Source organism: Protopterus annectens, chromosome 15.part0, assembly GCF_019279795.1.
Source record: "Protopterus annectens isolate FY-2018-M chromosome 15.part0, PAN1.0, whole genome shotgun sequence".
In the NCBI taxonomy this organism is placed as follows: Eukaryota; Metazoa; Chordata; order Ceratodontiformes; family Protopteridae; genus Protopterus; species Protopterus annectens.
Genome location: NC_056749.1, coordinates 98,626,958 through 98,645,197, shown reverse-complemented (window position 1 = coordinate 98,645,197; position 18,240 = coordinate 98,626,958). Strand labels below are relative to the sequence as shown.

The following is an 18,240-nucleotide window of genomic DNA, read 5'->3' as shown; positions in this document are numbered from 1 at the left end:
TCAGCAGTCTTGGTTTGAATCTGTTCTGGATACCTTGATGTGATAGTATATATGGTCAGCACTCTGTGTTTTGGCCTCAGCAGTCTTGGTTTGAATTTGCTCTGGGTATCTTGATGTGATAGTATAGATGGTCAGCACTCTATGTTTTGGCCTCAGCAGTCCTGGTTTGAATCTGCTCTTGGTACCTTGATGTGATCGTATGGTCAGCATTCTGTGTTTTGGCCTCAGTAGTCTTGGTTTGAATCTGCTCTGGGTACCTTGATGTGATCGTATAGATGGTCAGCACTCTTTGTTTTGATCTCAGCAGTCTTGGTTTGAATCTGCGCTGGGTACCTTGATGTGATCGTATAGATGGTCAGTACTCTGTGTTTTGGTCTCAGCAGTCTTGGTTTTCATCTGCTCTGGATACCTTGATGTGATCGTATAGATGGTCAGCACTCTGTGTTTTGGCCTCAGCAGTCTTGGTTTGAATCTGCTCTGGGTACCTTGATGTGATCATATAGATGGTCAGCACTCTGTGTTTTGGCCTCAGCAGTATTGGTTTGAATGTGCACTGGGTACCTTGATGTGATCATATTGATGGTCAGCACTCTGTGTTTTGGCCTCAGCAGTCTTGGTTTGCATCTGCTCTGGATACCTTGGTGTGATCGTATAGATGGTCAGCACTCTGTGTTTTGTCCTCAACAGTCTTGGTTTGAATCTGTTCTGGATACCTTGATGTGATAGTATAGATGGTCAGCACTCTGTGTTTTGGCCTCAGCAGTCTTGGTTTGAATTTGCTCTGGGTACCTTGATGTGATCGTATAGATGGTCAGCACTCTGTGTTTTGGCCTCAGCAGTCTTGGTTTGAATCTGCTCTGGGTACCTTGATGTGATCGTATAGATGGTCAGCACTCTGTGTTTTGGCCTCAGCAGTATTGGTTTGAATCTGCACTGGGTACCTTGATGTGATCATATTGATGGTCAGCACTCTGTGTTTTGGCCTCAGCAGTCTTGGTTTGCATCTGCTCTGGATACCTTGGTGTGATCGTATAGATGGTCAGCACTCTGTGTTTTGTCCTCAACAGTCTTGGTTTGAATCTGTTCTGGATACCTTGATGTGATAGTATAGATGGTCAGCACTCTGTGTTTTGGCCTCAGCAGTCTTGGTTTGAATTTGCTCTGGGTACCTTGATGTGATCGTATAGATGGTCAGCACTCTGTGCTTTGGTCTCAGCAGCCTTGGTTTGAATCTGCTCTGGTTACCTTGATGTGATCATATAGATGGTCAGCACTCTGTGTTTTGGCCTCAGCAGTCTTGGTTTCCATCTGCTCTGGATACCTTGATGTGATCGTATAGATGGTCAGAACTCTGTGTTTTGGCCTCATCAGTCTTGGTTTGAATCTGCTCTGGATACCTTGATGTGATCGTATAGATGGTCAGCACTCTGTTATTTGGCCTTAGCAGTCTTGGTTTGAATCTGCTCTGGGTACCTTGATGTGATCGTATAGATGGTCAGCACTCTGTGTTTTGGCCTCAGCAGTCTTGGTTTGAGTCTGCTCTGGGTACCTTGATGTGATCATATAGATGGTCAGCACTCTGTGTTTTGGTCTCAGCAGTCTTGGTTTGAATCTGCTCTGTGTACCTTGATGTGATCGTATAGATGGTCAGCACTCTGTGTTTTGGTCTCAGCAGTCTTGGTTTGAATCTGCTCCGGGTACGTTGATGTGATCATATAGATGGTCAGTACTCTGTATTTTGGCCTCAGCAGGCTTGGTTTTCATCTGCTCTGGATACCTTGATGTGATTGTATAGATGGTCAGCACTCTGTGTTTTCGCCTCAGCAGTCTTGGTTTGAATCTGCTCTAGATACCTTGATGTGATCGTATAGATGGTCAGCACTCAGTGTTTTGACCTCAGCGGTATTGGTTTGAATTTGCACTGGGTACCTTGATGTGATCATATTGATGGTCAGCACTCTGTGTTTTGGCCTCAGCAGTCTTGGTTTGCATCTGCTCTGGATACCTTGATGTGATTGTATAGATGGTCAGCACTCTGTGTTTTGGCCTCAGCAGTCTTGGTTTGAATCTGCTCTGGGTACCTTGATGTGATCGTATAGATGGTCAGCACTCTGTGTTTTGGCCTCATCTGTCTTGGTTTGAATCTGCTCCGGGTACCTTGATGTGATCGTATAGATGGTCAGCACTCTGTGTTTTGGTCTCAGCAGTCTTGGTTTGAATCTGATTCACATCATTATGTAAGAAGTGGTGGGTTCACTTTTGACTCAAATTAGCTGGGCTGCACTGAGCTGTACAACTACTGTGTCTTCTGCTTACTAAACACAACTTACTACCAATCACAATAAAACCAGGGACGTGGAAATTCCTTTTTCCTTTATTCTAAATAGCAAAAGCTACTGCTGCTGATTGTATTGACTGCATTTTGTTCAAGGAAAATGTTTTATTTTTGAGACACAAGACTCTATTTTGTTTTTGAAAGCAACTTGGCTGGGGTTCTGTATAAATCACTGTCCTAGGAATTAAGTGACTGGATGTTTGGACTTTTTTCTTGTTGTTTAATTGGCTGAAATGTATGTACCATTGCCCTCCTTTGACTGGGCTGCAGTGTGCCATGCATGAAGCAACAGCAGGGTGCAGTGCATTCCTATATGCAAATCACTGAACCTGAACCTTGTCTACAGCCTTAATATTCCTGTATTAACCCCATCATAAAATACCAGGTTTTCGGGGGTCCATTTCAGAGGTGTGCTGCTTTAGAAACACTGCGTTTAGAATTAAAATCTTCAGTGTGTTAGTAGCTGAATGGGATGTTGCTGTTACCTGGAAGTTTCATATTCAAATCTGAAAGAGGTATAGACAATATGCCCTTTCAAAGACATGATCCTGTGCCTTTAATATAGATACTTTTCCTGCCACAGACATTTTGAATTCTACTAGTCTTGTTAATCCCCTTTCAAGTTTCTGCTCAGTGTCTATATTACAGCAATGGACTACAATACTTCTCTACTGATTCTTCATTATATGAAATGTAAAAACCCTATTTACTTAATAAGAAAATATTTTTTTCAGTTGCAGCATACTGTGACTACAATGTCATGCAATGCTTTCAAGTGGTTAAATATCTGGTGTTAAATGGAGAGGCCTGTTGCACTGGAAAACCTGAGGTTAGAGTTACAGACTTTGGTTTGTTTTATAGTTGTTATTATAATGAAGCTTCAAAGGGGACAGAGCTGTAGCATTTCAAAGGTAGATTCCAGTGGCTGGAGCTCATACATCTTTCTTGCCATAATCTGACATGTTGCATCATATTCAGCTATCATTGTGGGTCTGTGTTGATCATTGTGGGTCTGTGTTGAACTTCTGCTATATACACTGAGTTTAGTAATGACTTAAATTCTTCTTTATTGAGTTTTTATTACATTAGAAGCAAAATCCTACTGAATTTTGTTTGTCACTGAACGTCTGACCTCCCTTCTGTTTACACTCATATGTAGTATTTTATTTATTTATTGTATTTATATTTCTTGATTGCCATAGTGGGCTGATGCAAGATGGTCTCATTTCTACCACAGCCTACGCGATGCAAAATAAAGAGAAATGTAATCCAGTAGCTATACACAAATAGTAAATAGTGTTTAATACAGTGCTGGATATGTAACTTACTACTGTATGAGCTGGGTATGTAACTTACTACTGTATGATAGTAAATAGTGTTTAATACAGTGCTGGATATGTAACTTACTACTGTATGAGCTGGGTATGTAACTTACTACTGTATGATAGTAAATAGTGTTTAATACAGTGCTAGATATGTAACTTACTACTGTATGTTATTAACAAGCTATGAGATTTTCAAGATACATCAATTAATACAGTATAGACAGAAGTAAATGAAGCATAAATATACATGGTTAGCTATCAATGATAAGATGTTAGGTTAGGTTAGGGATTGTTAGTTGAGTTGGTTTAATGAGAGGAGTGTGATGGAGGAATGAGAGGAGGTGGTGGATTAGTTGTGGGGCAGGGGGATATGACAGAGTAATAGTATCTCTACTGGAGTTAGAGTTGTGAGTTTGAAAGGCAAGTGCAAATTAGTTGGGTGAGGGGGATTTTGGTAAGTTTATGTTATCGTAGGATTAGTGAAATGTGCAGTTGGTTCTATGGCTTAGATGAGTGTGAAGTTCATCTCTGAATGTAGTATTGGTGGGCATGCTGCAGAGGTTAGTAGGGAGTGAGTCCCATAGTTTAGGTTCCAAAACCAAAATGGCATGTCCTGTGGAGGACAGTGCATTTCTAAGTCTAAGACGTACTTTGCTATTATTCATGGGTGCTGGAGGAGCCCCCCCTGCTTTTACAGCTCTGACCATTGTGGCAATGTCTTCTTTAAGAAGGACCCATGCATCCTTATTTAGGACAGTCCTGTACATCTGTGTCTGCATTCCTGTTCGTCCACCTGTACAATTTTAAAATATGAGAGTTTTCTATGCTCAATATGCTGCTGCTTCCAGGTAATGGGTGCTGCCCAATAGGGTTTTTGCCGGGGATTAGTTTGATCACATTTGGTGACTATGCTGCTGCCTCCAGGTGAGGCTGCTGCCCAATAGGGTTTTTGCCGGGGATTAGTTTGATCACATTTGGTGACTATGCTGCTGCTTCCAGGTAAGGGTGCTGCCCAATAGGGTTTTGCTGGGGTTTAGGTTGATCACATTTGGTGAATATGCCGCTGCTTTGATCACATTTGTTGTTGCTATCCGAGTGTTTTACTGATCATTGCTGGGGAGGTTGTTGCTGTTGCTGCCTGAGTGTTTTGCTGATCATTAAATGTGTCCATGGTTTTGGGCCTTTGTCCCCCCCCCCAATAAATTGTGGCTTTTTCCAGATTTCTTGTGCTGCAAAGTTAAGAGATTTAGTTGATTGTCAAGTGGATTTTGCAAGGAGCTGAGAGCTTCAGGGGAAGAGAAGTTTAGCGTTGATTATGCCAAGTCTGTTTGCATTGTTAGTAGCACAACAAGTAGTATATTTGTTTTTGATGCAGAAGGCTGTGGGTTCTACTCCCTCAGTATGTAGATGGATTGCTGGTACTGTACTGTGTTGTACTGTAAAGGGGTGGATGCTGCAGTATGTCCTCCATGGGGGAGTTGCCTAATAACTATGAAGCTGTTATCAGTTTTCCATCCATTCCCTATTGCAATAATACTAGCTTATCATTTTTTTAATGTAACATAGGCAATTTTTCAAGAGCAAAAGGCACTTCATTTGTAGAAGAAACAATGAAATATAAAGTTGTTTGCCAGCAGCAACCTCGTCATTAGTTTCAGATCCCTTTAGTGTGAAATTATTTAGATGACTTTAACTTCTGCAGAGATTGTGCATATTTACTGATACTGGTGGATTGTAATGACAAAAGTTTGTGTAGACTTTTGATGGAAATTTTCTGACTTGGGCAGTTTTGGTCCTCGGTTTAACTTCACCAAGTGTTCTGAGTCTGTAATACTATGATGGGAATGGACCTTATTCCTAAGTCAGGGTATGATTAAAGTGCAATTCATATGGAGTTATATGTATTGGTAGCATATGTAAATATGACTATACATTCTTTTTTTTTTTTTTTTTTTTTATGAAACCCATTGCTCCTATTACTATTGGAACTGTCCGGGTATCGCTTTTCCTCACCGCTCTCATTTCTGTCTGCAAATCTTGATATTTTATGACTTTGTGTGTCTCTCTGAACGTGATACACTGCAATTGCTAGGTGTAGTAATTTCTGTGATCAATGCTACTTTTGTCTTTTTTTCATGGACTACTATAACTAGCTTTCTAACATCTCTTTTTGAACTGTTGGTAATGGGTGATCTCTCGTCATGTACACTTCATCATTCTCTATAATGCTTTATGTTCATGTTTCTAGTGCTTGTCAGCTACTTCAATATTGTAATGTTTGTGCAATCCCCAGTGCAACAATTTTGCCATATTATTGTACCTTTCTGTGTACAGGCCATCTGCCATGAGTGTATCACACCCAGCAACAAGCTGTGCAACCATTTCCAATATTTTTTAAAGAACCTATATTTGTCTGTTTCTTCCACATGTTCAGTGGCCTTTGTAAACCAATGTGTCCATAGTCTACTATCCTGGGCTGCTATTATTAAGCTTTCATCCTTGGGTTTCAACTCGCCTTTCTTGAGTCAAATCCTGGTCAACATTAGCTTGTTCCATGAGATCTCTATATGTGGCTTTTCCACATTTCTTACCTTCTCATATGAGTCTTCGCCTTGTATTCTTTCTTTTGTTTTTTGGCACATTCAGTTGCTGTTTGATTTTTGTGTACATCTGCTTTGATTTCCAATCCCACTTGCCACCTGAATGCTTTTGATAAACTAAGCAGAGAGATCATCTTAGACTTCCTCTCCTCATGTTGTAAAACTTTCTCTATGTTTGGATCTGATGAGGTCAACAGAAATGTATGAAGTTCCACAATTGCAGACTTATGCATGTAATCAATTTCAAAGATGCCCATGCCTCCATCAGAGCGTTGAATATATAATATTGGTATACACACTAAATTGTATATATCATTTGAAAGGCGTGAAGTTTTTTTTTTTTTTTATTGTTTTTCTGTCCAGCTGATCCAGTACCTCGAGGAACCAGTCAGTCACACTAAAACTGTAAGTTAAAACAGGAAGAGAAAACTGGTTTATAGCTTGGACTTTATACCTAGACATCAAGGTGGTTTTCCGTATTAGTTTTAATCTTTTGATACATTCCTTTCTGAGTTTTATTCACATTTGTTCATGTTTTATTGATGATCTTTCATCAATTCCCAAATATTTATATGTATCTTCCTGCTCAAGTTCCTTTATATCATATTCCTGCCCTAGAGCGAAATTTTCTTAGTACTGCAACTTTCCTGCTTTAAATGTTGCCTTTGCACATATATAAAGACCAAATGTCATTTGTATATCATCTGAGAAAGTTTTAGCCACCTGTATCTGTGCTTTCAACTCATCATCTGATGAACTATATAGTTTTAAGTCATCCTCAAAAAGTAGATAAGAAATCTTTAAGCAAGTTTGTTTTCTAGGAGTCAAAGTATAACCATAATCTGTTAAGTAAACAACTTAACAGGTTATCGGCAATCACTCTGGAATATCTCACTTTGAATCTGTATCCCTGGGATAATAATTTTTCCTCTATCATGGCTTAGCTCCAAAGAGGGTTGACACTGTTTCATTTTCATTTTAATGTAATTGATCAATGTAGCATGTGGTTTATACATCTGCAAGCACTCCTTTACCCATGAATATGGGATACTGTCAAATGTTTTTTGTAATTTATCCATGCCATACTTGGATTATTCCTATCTCACAGTTCTCCAATATGGCTTTATTTAGCAACAAATCATCCTTTGCTCTATAATGCTTTCTTTTGTTACCCTTTTATTCTATTGCCATGATTTAATTTTCTTCCAAATGACTATAAACTGTCTGGATCAATTCCAGTATATAGTTTGTACATTATCAGAAGGCAAGTTATTGGTCTGTAGTTTTTAGGATGGCTTACAGGATCACTCTTAAAGAGGAATATAATTGTTTCTATTGTTTACCAGGTTGGTATCTGTTCCATACCTCTCAACCTCTTAGAGCAAGAAATCTGGACAAAACCTAAACTAATGCTGGGACAAAGGACCAAAAATTGGAACAGGTTTTAAATATTGCACTTATAAACTTAGAAAGTTGATAGAATAATAGGTTTTGTAATTAACATGCATTTTATGAAGGATATGGAGCCTGAAACTTAAATCTCTGTTGCTATTTAATGACTTAAATCCTCAGTGATTTGTCAGAAAATCACAGATTTCATTAGGAATGGACCCAAAATATGGCAAAAATCTGGACATGCTGCAAAAATCTGTACAGTTGAGAGGTATGGACTCTGTTCCAAGTTTTTCTGCCTATGCTGATATCTTTATTATTTGCAATAGTGTATGGTAGATCCTTGTCTGTTATAATATCCTGCCTTGCTTTTATTACATTTCTCTTAAGTATTTTTTTTATCTGTTTCCTCTTCTATAGTCTTCTAACTGTGACACTTCTTGTCTTAACTACTTTATAGTTTCCTCTATTTGATGCTTCCACAATGGCATTTTATTTCTTCTCTTCCTTTCCCTGACTGCTCTGTATTTTTGTGGTAAGACTTTATATGTTATTAGTTTAGCTGCACAATAATATATTCTATTTACTTCTGTTGTATCACATTAATTTCTTTTAATAATCTTTATTACTGTGTTCGTCTGTTTTATCAGACTTGTAGTATTTGGGGTATTATTTCACTTTCTGTAATCTATTTCTTTCATCGATCTTAATATGTCTATCCATGTCTATTAAATGAAGCAACTTTCCCCTTAGATCATTTTCTTCAAAACTCGGGACAAATTCTTTGCTTTCTGTTTCTTGCAAGCTGGCCTTTCCCACCACAACATTGCCTGCGTCAGAGCTGCCACTATTTCCTGTTCTTTCCCTTGTGCTGTAACTCCAAATGAAGGTTTTTACTGGTTTCCTGCTGAAGACCCCAGAACATCATCAAATGCCAAGTGACCAGATGCTTCCCATTCCACCTGTTTCTCCTTAATTCGGGGTCTCATTGTTCCATCATGCTTTGCAGGCAATCCAGAACTTCAGTGTCTGTTTTTGTAAATTAACCATTACCAGTCCTGTTTTCTTCTTACCCTGTTTGTTTCCTTCTTTTTTGTATTGTGAAATTTTCCACATCTGGGTGCCTTTTCCTGTATTTCTCTTCAAATATCTTTGGTGCTACCTTTTTTTTTGTATTGATTAGTTTTGTTTTCTTCATTGTATAAATATTGTACCATATCTGATCTCTTTATCTTTCCCATGTCCATATTTCTTCTTCAGATATCTCCCGATTCATCTGTTGCTTCTTAATTTGTGGAATCATTGTTCCAGCATGCTGTTACATGATCTGAGTTAGATTTTCTACACTAAATCCTTCAATCTGCAGGTATTCCATAACACAGGTTCTATGTGTTTAACTTCTTCATTATTAATCTTCTGAACTCCATTCCCCATTTGTGATCTTGTTTTTGTATACTGAAATTTTCTATATCTAGTTGTCTTTGCTTGTATTTCTCTTCACATATCTTTGGAGCTGTTTTTTGTATTGATTACTTTGGCATTATCCTTTGCAGAAATATTGCACCATATCAGATTTCCTTTTCTTTCCCACATCCATATTTCTTTTTTAACACCTTTCAAAAATCTCTGGGTTTTGTTCTTTATATTTTCACACTTTCACTGTCATTTATTTCTTTATTTCTTTATTTTACATTTGTTTACTGGGAAAGTCCGTCTGGAGACAGGTCCCTTTTCAGAGGAGGCCCGGGGAGAAAAGCTCCACAAATAATTTTACAGAATAGTAATTCAAACAACAGTGTTAATCAACATTTTGTTACAGGCATCACAGTAAATTAATAGCATTCAACATTCAACATTTATAACATTCAACATTCAACTTTAACATGTGACATATCAGGTTTAATAGTTGTAAATTCCTACATTTTAGTAGTTGAACATAGCTAGAGGTCTTATAGGGTCCTAGTATTAACCTGGACTGTCACAGTTGCAGAGCCATGAGTTCAGTAGATGTAATTTTAATTTTTCTTAAATTCATGTATGGAAGGTATAGCAGTGATGAGGGGTGGTAGTTTATTCCATTGTTTAGCAATGGTGTTAGAGTAGAGGGATGAGCCTGCTGCTTTGTTGTCTTTAATTACTTCAAGTAGAGGTTTGTTTGTGGAGGAGGTTTCTGGTACAGGAGTACAGACTTATTAGTTGTTGTAGAGAAGGTTTTTTTTCCAGGATGGTGTAGAATTTTATGGGTCAGGGTAAGCTGATTGCAAAGAAGTAGGTTTGGAAGTTCAAGCCAATCGAGTTGTTTGAGAGCTAGACAGTGGTGTGATCTGTAGGGATTGTTAATAGTGAATTTGGCAATTTTGTTATAACAGGCATCGAGTTTGGATAGGTCAGATATTCTAAGGTCGGTAAGGATTGGACAGGCATGTAGAAGTGTAGAGATGAGATGAGTGTGTGCAATGGTGGCTGTAGTACAATTTGTTAAGCACTTTTTATTTCGATATAGAGTACCTAGTTTTTTGTGTACTTTCTTTATGGTGAGGGAGATATGGGTGTTGAATTTCATGTTATGGTCAATTATAACGCCTAGAAGCTTTGTGTGGGTATCAGGAGATATGATAGTTTTATTACTGGATAAAATAGTGAATGATAGATCAGGCTTGGTTTGTTGGGTTAGCTGGAAAATGATGTTTTGTTTTTCTAGGGTTAAGTATTATCTGGTGGTTACTGAGCCAGAATTCAACAGAAGCTTGTATTTGCTGGTATAATTTTTGGAACGAAAAGGAGGCACAGACTAATACGGAGTCATCTGCATATTAGATGACTGAGGAGTGGAGGGTGGCGGTATGAAGGTCATTTGTGAATATGGTAAATAAGAAAGGTCCAAGAATGGAGCCTTGTGGAACTCCTTTTGTAACAGGGAGCAGAGGGGATATCTCCTGGTGCCATTTAACTGTCTGCTGTCTCTCTGTTAGGTAACTATGAAACCAATTGATAGTAGATTGGCTAAGACTTAGTTCTGACAAGGCTTTAATTAGCTTGTTATGATTAACCATATCAAAAGCCTTGGGAAAGTCTAGGAAGAGACCTGAGACGTATTTGCCATAATTTCTATGCCCATTAACTAAGTGAGTGAAAGACATGAGAGCAGTGGTTGTGCTGTGGTGAGGCTTGAACCCATGCTGGGTGTCAGTGATCAGATGATGTGTAGTGAGGTGTTGCATTATTTGAATGTGAATACACATTTCCAGAATTTTTGAGAGGGGGACAGTATGGCTATGAGGTGGTAGTTAGTTAGTTCTTTTGAGGTTTCCCCCTTTATGGAGGGGAATAATATGAGAGACCTTACAGAGGTTCGGGACTAGATTTTCGGAAATGGAGCGGTTAATTAGGATGGCTACTGTATATGCTATTGCTTCAGCTGCTATTTTCAGATATTATGCTGGGAGTTCATCTGCTGCCATTGTGGTTGGTTTTAGTTTTTTGAGTATTTTTTTTTACAGGCAGCCCACACTTTCTTTGTCTATTTGATGATTTTATGGATTTGTTATACTAATGAACATTACTTTTTTACTGGTAGATTTTGACAGGTTTTCTTGTGCATGTATTTTTCTTTCTTCCTTCTAATTTCTCTCTTTATCTATTTATATATCTTCTATCTGGAAATTGTGGGCTTCTTGCATAACAGTAACAATACACATTTTCTTCCTTATTCTCAATAACCCACTCTGTCATCTTTATGGCTCTTTTTTGGTTTGTCAGTTTTTGTGTTTTTTGTGAAATGTTACTTCCTTCTACAACAGGGGGGATGTACAGTATCTTCTCCCTGGGCCTGGCCTAATCCCATTGTAGGAATGTTTCTAAGTGGGGGATGTACAGTATCTTCTCCCTGGGCCTGGCCTAATCCCATTGTAGGAATGTTTCTAAGTGGGGGGATGTACAGTATCTTCTCCCTGGGCCTGGCCTAATCCCATTGTAGGAATGTTTCTAAGTGGGGGGATGTACAGTATCTTCTCCCTGGGCCTGGCCTAATCCCATTGTAGGAATGTTTCTAAGTGGGGGATGTACAGTATTTTCTCCTTGAGCCTGGCCTAATCCCATTGTAGGAATGTTTCTAAGTGGGGGGATGTACAGTATCTTCTCCCTGGGCCTGGCCTAATCCCATTGTAGGAATGTTTCTAAGTGGGGGGATGTACAGTATCTTCTCCCTGGGCCTGGCCTAATCACATTATAGGAATGTTTCTAAGTGGGGGGATGTACAGTATCTTCTCCCTGAGCCTGGCCTAATCCCGTTATAGGAATGTTTCTAAGTGTTGAGGATTCTACACTGCTATTTTTTCCATTTTTGGCACCAGTGCACCTATCAGGATTGGGCAATTTTTTTATCCCAGGACTTGTGCACCCAGCTGTCTTTTTTAATTTTTAGCCTACTTTTGTCCATGGTATATGCTATATAAAATACAGTCTATATATCAGTGTTGTCTTGCTGAGATTTTGCAAAAACAGGGTCTACAACATGAAAGTACTCACCAAGACCTGTGGATGAACTCTGTTGCAGCATTAATACTCTCCTTTTCTTGCTGATTTCATCACCCTGCATTTGGACCCCCATTATGTATTTTCTCAAGCATTAATGAGCAGTCTGGTGTACAAAATGCTCATCATACATAAAACATATATATAGGTTGTTTATCTCAGTTTAATTTACCTGAGTCATCTGGGTTTCTAGTACCATGACAGGATTGGACCCCATTCCCAAGTCAAAGTATGATTAAAGTTCATGAAATTAGTATTGCTACAATCATTGATGTTAGCAAAAATTCCTCTTTGCAGCACCTGCAATGTGCCCAGAACTGAATTCTGTAAATCATATGGAGTTACATGTACTGGCAACATATCAAAATATGAGTATACATTCATTTTTATGAGACCTATTACTCCTGCTACTACTTGACCTGTCTGGGAATCCTTCTTCCACATTGTCCTCATTTTAGCCTGCAAAGTCTGTTAGTTTATGACTTTGTGTCTCTCTGCATGTACGATAATGTAATCAGAGGGTGTAGCGATTTCAGTGATGAATGCTTCTTTTGCCTTCTTTACATGGACTAATATAAATGGTTTTCTTGCATCTCATGGTTAGTAATGGGTGATCCCATGTGATATAAACTTCACTATTCTCTATAACGCTTTGTGGCTCATGTTTCCAATGCTGCTCAGCAACTTCAATATTGTAATGTTTGCACTCACTGCCATTAGTGTATCACACCAAGAACATAATTTGTGACTGTTTCTATTTCTGTTTTACAGAACCTGCATGTCTTTGTTTCTACCACATGTTCCATGGACTTTCTAATCCAACGTGTACAAAGTCCATTATCCTGGGCCGCAAATACTAACCTTTCATTTTCTGGTTTAAATTCACCTCTCCGACCATTCCTGCATCAGATTCTGATCAGCCTGAGTTTGTTCTAGGAGTTTTCTTTAACTGAAACTATATTTATTATGTTTTTCCACATTTCTTGCCTTCTCATCTGATCCTTCTCCTTATATTCTTTCTTTTGCTTTTTGCCACATTCACTTGCTGCCTGATTTTTATCTACTTCTGGTTTGATTTTCATTCCCACTTGATGCCAAAATGCTTCTGCTAAACTAAACAAGGAAGTCATCTTAGACTTATTCTCCTCATGTTTCAAAACTTTCAGTACTTTTGGGTCTTGTGATGTCAGCAAATATATATGCAGTTCCACGATTGCAGATCTATACATGTAATCAGTTTCTAAGAGGCTCATACCTCCTTCAGACAGGAGAGTATATCGTCTTGGTATGCACTGATTTTTACAAATTATTTGTAGCCATGACCTAATCTGTTAAGTAGACAGCTTAATGGATTAATGACAAGACAAAAGAGCAGCGGTGAGAGAGAGTCACCCTGGAATACCCCCTTTGAATTTTTATCCGTGGGATAATAATTTGTCCTTTAGTATGGCTTACTTACAAAATGGTCTGCCACTGTTTCATGGTCACTGTAATGTAGTCGATCAGTGTAGGCTGTATCTTATACATTTCTAAGCACTCTTTTATCCATGAATGTTCAATACTATCAAATGCTTTTTTGTAGTCAGTCCATGCCATGCTTAGATCATTCCTCTTTTTACAGTTCTCCACTATGACTTTAACAACAAATGATACTTTGTTCCATATGACTTTCTTTTATTGCCCTTTGGTTCTACTGCCATAATTGAGATTTCTTCTGAATGACTATAAACTCTGTTGGCATCAATTCCCATGTATAGTTTATACATTGTTGGAAGGCAAGTTATCGGTCTATAAATTTTAGGGTAGCTTGGAGATTCACTCTTAAGTAGGAGCATTTTTCTCTGTTGTTAGCTAGGTTGTGTCTATTTGGGTTGCACATATAAGTAGTTCTTACACATGGCTAAATTTTCGTGCAAAGATGTTTAATACTTTTAACCAAAAGTTAGGCACTGCATCTGGGTGTGGTGTTTTCCATTTAGAGGCTTTTCTTAACTTTGTTTCAATCTCTCTGGCTGTTATTTCATCCCATTTCATGTCCTGTACCTTTAAACTTCTTATTCTTTCTTTTATTTCTTCTGTCCATTTAGCATCTTTGTTATGTTCCACAGGATCTTCATAGATACTTCTCCAAAATGTATCTATTTCTTGTTTTTTTGTCAGTCTTTCAATTCCTTTTACCTTGTTTCCCAATTCTCTATAGAACTTTTTTGGGTCATCAGTAAATTGCTTATTTTGTACTTTTCCTTTATATTTTTCTGCGTATCTTGTAAGATTTTCCGCCTTTGCTGAGATGTTTAGTTTATTTGTGATAGTGTATGATAGATCCTGGTCTGCTCTAATACCACATATTGCTTTTATCACATCTATCTTTTTTAGTATTTTTCTTGATCTGTTCCCTCTTCTTCCCAGGTAGGCTAGAAATTCATGAATTTAACTTTTATAGTGGGGGCAGAGGAACCTGCAGTTACTATAGCAACCATGGTGAAGCAACAGGGGGAAAAGTACTTAATGTAACAGTAGAGGGGGTGGGGGGCTGTTGGGGGGACTGTAAAAATTAAAAAATTTAGTAACAAAGAGAGGTTCAAACCCTGCAACCCATGGCAAAAGTAACACCAGCATTAACTCACTGTGCTATCTTTGTTAACTGGGGTAGAACACTGGTCTCTTTGATCTGTTTGCAGGTTTAGCCTGGGAGTAAAAACAAAAAAAAAAGAGAAAGAATACAGAGTAAATATCAGGAGGAGAGTAAATATAAAGTCAAAATATTCAGTTACCATAGAGTAGTAAATATATATTGCAATTTAGGAAGTTAGTATGCACAAGAGTTCATTTAGCTGAGAAAAAGAATATATGGAGAAGACAGTCACAAGTTGAGATACTCACTGATGAATATGTGTATATAGAGCAAGTCTTTGAACATAACAGAAACTTAGGAGTAAGGAATGTTTAGTGTCTAACATGCAGAAATGGAATTTGCGGTGTAGTATAAGCAATTATGTACTCATAATGGGAATCTGACAATATGAAGACAACATTGTGTATATCAGGTAACTGAGACAGTTTTGTAGCAACTTCAGGCTGCGTCTTTGACTTGGAACTGTTTAAGCTCCTTTCTGAATATTGTAAAATAGGAGTTTTCTTTAACAGAGGTGGGAAGTGATTACCAGACTTGTAGGACAAGGATGGAGACACTTTGGTCAGTGCAGTGTAATTTAGATTTAAGTTTGTGAAGGGAGGTTATGTTGGCAGGGAGGAAGAGATTGAAGGTTGTGGTCAGAGGTGTGTGGATATAGACAGCTGGTAAAGAATAGGAACAGCCGAAAATAGATTGTTTGAAAATGCTCATCTTCACCTAAGTTCCGAGACAAGACTGCACCTAAACCTGCCTCAGAGGCATCTGCATGTGCTAAAAAGGTCCTTGGAAAAGTCTGGACCTAGTAGTACTAGTTCTGAACACAGAATATCTTTCAGCTGTGCAAAGGCATGTTTTTTTTACCGCTTTCCATTTACCCTTCCCTTCAAAGTAGTCTTGCCTTTGGTAAAGTCATTCAGAGGTCAAAGCAGTAGCAGAAAATTAGGAATACATTTACAATAATAGCTACCCAGTCCTAAACAAGCCTTAATCTGTTTCTTCATGATTGATGTGAACCTGTTTTATACTGTTTAAGCCTTGTCAGCCTTAGTTTCATTGTCCCTTAGTCTATTACATAAGCCCAACTACATGGCTTTTGTCATGCCACACTTGCACTTAACTGGTTTAGCAGTCAACCCAGCTTGATGCAAAAAATATAAAAATGGCTTGAATGTTAAAGAGAAATGCTTTTCCCAAACTTCCCAAATGTAGTACATCAGCCAGCTAGACTGCTGCATATCTGGTATGGGGATTAAGAATTTTATTCATCTGCCTTGGGAATGTTGCAAGTGCTCTGTGGAGACTAAAAAGCAGAAATGCATGATGTAAGAGTCCATCTTGTATGATGAATGCCACTTTTTTAGCTTCTGAGGCTAGTAGAATTTTTCAATAGATTTTTGTTACAGCCAGAGTGGGTGGAAACTTAGCCTTACCCAAGTTTTCACTCAGTTCATACAGTTAGGATGTGGAATCTGACTCAAATTTATGCATGCTTTCTAATTTTCTGAAGTCATTACAAAATATTACATATCCTTCAGTCACGAGGACCAGTGCAATGGATCTACTTAATTCACTTTGTGATTCTGCTATGACCCAAAGTTTGTGGATTTTCTGTACCTCTCCCTTAACCACTTTGCATTGGGATTGCATTTTTTTTAAATGGTTTCAGATTTACCAGAAAGAAAAGCGTATATATATGTGTGTGTGTGTGTGTGTGTGTGTGTGTGTGTGTGTGTGTGTGTGTGTGTGTGTGTCTGCGTATAAGGCTCTCCCTATATGAGTGAATGTGTGTACTTGCATGTGTGAAAGCAAGAGAAAGAGAGAGAAAGAGACTGAGAGCTTTAGAGACAGGAGTGATAAGAGCACTGCTACAACAGGCAGTCCACAGAACAGAGGTATAAAACTTTTAAATCCTGGCATTACTGATTGACTTTAAGTCTCAATGATGTACCATGAATTAAATCTACAGAACAGTAATATAGGCAATATCAGGGCAGTAAAGGGAGTAGGACAAGAACACAGGGAGGGGAGAAAAAGCTGAAATACTCTGATTTTTTTGTATTATAATCATTGTGGAATCCCGCGGTGGTGCAGTGGTAGCATTGTTGCCTCACAGCAAGAGGTTCTCCCATTCAATTCTCGGCTTGGGTTGGGAGTGCCTTCTGTGTGGAGTCTGCATGTCCTCCCCGCGGTTGAGTGGGCATTCTAAAGACATGCGTTGAATGGGCATGCCTTTGTTGAAGGTTGGGCATTGGGCTGGCAACTCAACACCATAAAAAACAACTACCAATAATTAGCGGACCGGAGTACCGCTGTGGCGATCCCTGACCGGGAAAAACCAAAAGACAAACAACAACATAGTCATTATGGAATCATGGATCTCAGGATGAATGTAATTATAATTTCTGTGTATGTGTTTGTGTGTGTGTGTGTGTGTGTGTGTGTGTGTGTGTGTGTGTGTGTGTGTGTGTGTGTGTGTGTGTGTGCACCTGTGTAGACATTAAATAATTACATAAATTCTATTTATATTTTGGATGTAAAATACCTCTTCCCACAAAAATTACATATGCTACAGCAAGTCTGAAACTTCACTCAGTTTTCATTAGGCCAGTCAGTGAATATAATGCATTCTTTGGCATATATATGGCCAGACACATGCAACAACTGGAACACCCACATATATAACTTACTAAAGGGATACAAGGCATAAACATTGTCCTACATGGACTAACCCAAAGCCCTGTTACTATACTCAGTAACCAACAGACTGCTAAGAGGTGACCTGTGTCTGGCATACAAGGCATCCTCTGACCAACTACTGATGGATTTACTGCACATCAGCAAGACACATGGCATCAGAAATACATGGTGTAGGGATCTAAACCTCTTCTGCAACATAAAAAGAACAGTTTGGAGGGTAAGGTATATTTTGCAGATTATACCACTGCTGTGAAACAGACTCCCTACCACATAAAACAAATTTCATCCTTGTCCATTTTAAGCACAACCTAAATCTATGGATTGGAACAGAATATTTACCCAATGACTGCCCCCTGTACTACTAATGGACAGATGTAGTTCCTAAGGTTTTTATCCCTTGCATGAGTCACCTCAAATTGTCTATGGAATGATCCCATTTAATTCTCATTAGGGGTAATATATAATTATCTACCATGAGATGGGTAAGGCCAATCTATAACCTAATGGGATAGGTTATTTTGAGCACTATAAGGGAAACTGGATAGGGTTAAAATGGCCTGCAAGGGTGGCTAGCCTAATACTTACTTATAACTGTATTAGGTAGAGGAACTATTTTACATCAAAAATATAAAAAATGTTTATATAGTATTAGAATGAAAATGCAAAACATGTTGTCATTTAACCCATTCTCTAAGCACAATAATGCTGTCCAGACTGTGTGTT

General features: G+C 38.4%; 1 protein-coding gene across 1 annotated transcript in view; it reads right to left on the bottom strand.

Annotated features, from left to right (window-relative positions):
* Positions 1–18,240, bottom strand: part of LOC122789797 — an 825,084-nt gene that overhangs the window by 220,181 nt on the left and 586,663 nt on the right. The window contains 1 exon segment of the mRNA XM_044057239.1: positions 4,311–4,453. Coding sequence (XP_043913174.1) covers positions 4,311–4,453 — 143 coding nt within the window.